Source organism: Brachyhypopomus gauderio, unplaced genomic scaffold (assembly GCF_052324685.1).
Source record: "Brachyhypopomus gauderio isolate BG-103 unplaced genomic scaffold, BGAUD_0.2 sc365, whole genome shotgun sequence".
Lineage (NCBI taxonomy): Eukaryota > Metazoa > Chordata > Actinopteri > Gymnotiformes > Hypopomidae > Brachyhypopomus > Brachyhypopomus gauderio.
In genome coordinates, this window is record NW_027507186.1 from 78,362 (window position 1) to 80,238 (window position 1,877).

The 1,877-nt window shown below is 51.6% G+C and overlaps 1 protein-coding gene across 1 annotated transcript; it reads right to left on the minus strand.

Annotated features, from left to right (window-relative positions):
- Positions 1-536: 536 nt before the first annotated feature.
- On the minus strand, positions 537-1,802 carry LOC143505478 (fatty acyl-CoA reductase 1-like). Its single transcript, XM_076996142.1, has 3 exons — positions 1,579-1,802; positions 1,099-1,226; positions 537-739 (listed from the first exon to the last, which is right to left on the minus strand). The coding sequence occupies exons 1-3, from the start codon at positions 1,672-1,674 to the stop codon at positions 583-585; spliced, it is 381 nt and encodes a 126-aa protein (XP_076852257.1). The 5' UTR covers positions 1,675-1,802; the 3' UTR covers positions 537-582.
- Between the last annotated feature and the right edge of the window lie 75 nt (positions 1,803-1,877).

The following is a 1,877-nucleotide window of genomic DNA, read 5'->3' on the forward strand; positions in this document are numbered from 1 at the left end:
AAATAAAAATAAACCCAGAGGTAACGGGTAAAAATGGTTGACAAACTAGGAGGTAAAACTGGAGCTGTAGAGAAACATGCCCCCGTCATAAACCAGGGCTCATCAGGAACTCGATTCATAGGCACAGAGCAGTGAAAAAATCACCAAATTCCATTTTTTGCCCACCTTGTACACAACTGGATAAGGTTGGGGAAGTCATAATCGTGGTAAACCGTGAAAAACGGACGCTCGCCTGGCGCCTCCTTGTGGTCAGGGGGGTGGCGTACGTACGGTAAGTGCTTAGGCAGGCTCGGCAAGAACACGCCGGCCCTTGCTGTGCAGTTAGCGCCTTATACGGCTGGAGCCCTAACCAGTCATGCTTCCTATAGAGCCAGTGAGGCGCCCCCCATGGACTGCGACTGGCTGGGTTTAATCCTACTGGGAGGATTGGGACAATTGGGGCTCTGGAGAAGAGAGCTTTGCTGAGCTGTAGCGAATGCATAGCTAACATAGAGGAAAGGAGCAGAGAGAGAGGGAAGGGGGAGGAGAAGAGGAGGAGAGGGGGGGGGGGGGGGGGGGGGGGAGACGAGGAGGTTCAGTATTTCATGGTGCTGGGACGCCCTGAAGTAGGAGAGGAACTTGAAGCAGAGGTTGACCACGAAGTACCAGATGTTGCGTGCCATCTGTGAGCGAGGCGATGAAGACCCGCCACAGCAGCACCACCAGCACGGTGTTGAAGGTGTAGCGGATGTTACGCAGCCTGCGAGAAGGAGGGCAGCCGTCAACACACGGGTGGAGGACGCAAGACACAAAAGACCTCTGGGACAAATCCAGTCAACACACGTTAGCAAAACTCCTGCTTGTTCTGGTCCCACTGGGTGGAGCTAGCTACCCGACAAGAAGGTGGGTGGTGCTAGGAAGTGCTGATACGACTTACGCAACATACAGTGACTCAGCTGTGCAATGGAATGTGTGGGAGAACTTACAAAACTCCTCAAAAGGCATGGAAGTCTATGAGGTACAGCTATGGATCACGTGTATATAAACGGCTAGACTGACTCTCCTATTGGCCGATGCTGAACTCCTCCCCTACGCCCTCATCCATTAGGAGCTGCTCACTTGGTCAGGTGTTTGCGTGCGGCGGGCAGGCCCGACAGCTCCTCGTTAAGCACATATTTCTTCGTGCCCATGCAGTAATTTTCCATGTATTCTGCCCAATGCAACTGTCTGACATCAAAGTTAAACACCTGCACAGAGAAAAAATGTAAAAAATTCCTAATTAAGGCGAGTATGCATACGAGACGGTATGTGAGAGGTATGTGAAGACATGGAATCCACGGCATGGCAAGTCTACATAAAGGCTCCATTCATAACCCTTTCAACCACGGTCATTCAGCTTTACAATTGTGTATACACACACACACACACACACACACACACACACACACACACAGAATAGGTTACGAGTCAGTGACAGACTTAATTCATTCTGCCACACACGCCGTGTATGTGGTGTGTGTGTGTGTGTGTGTGTGTGTGTGTGTATGTGTGTGTGTGTGTGCATGCGTGTGTGTGTGTGTGCATGCGTGCGTCACACACCCTTCTGTCTTCGGCTGCCATCTGGTTCATGAGCATGGTAACGTTGTCTGTGTTCCAGACCCACGAGTGGCTGGTGAAATACTCCAACACCACCATGGCCTTGTGCAACCGTGTGATCGTTCTTCATCATCCTGTGTCACCACGGAAACGCCACAGGTGGTGACAGGAAGTGGAGAGAACCAGAGCAGAGCAGAGCGAGAGAGAGGGGAGAGAGAGAGAGAGAGAGAGAGAGAGAGAGAGAGAGAGGGAGAGAGAGAGAGAGAGAGAGAGAGAGAGAGGGTGAGAGAGAGAGAGAGAGA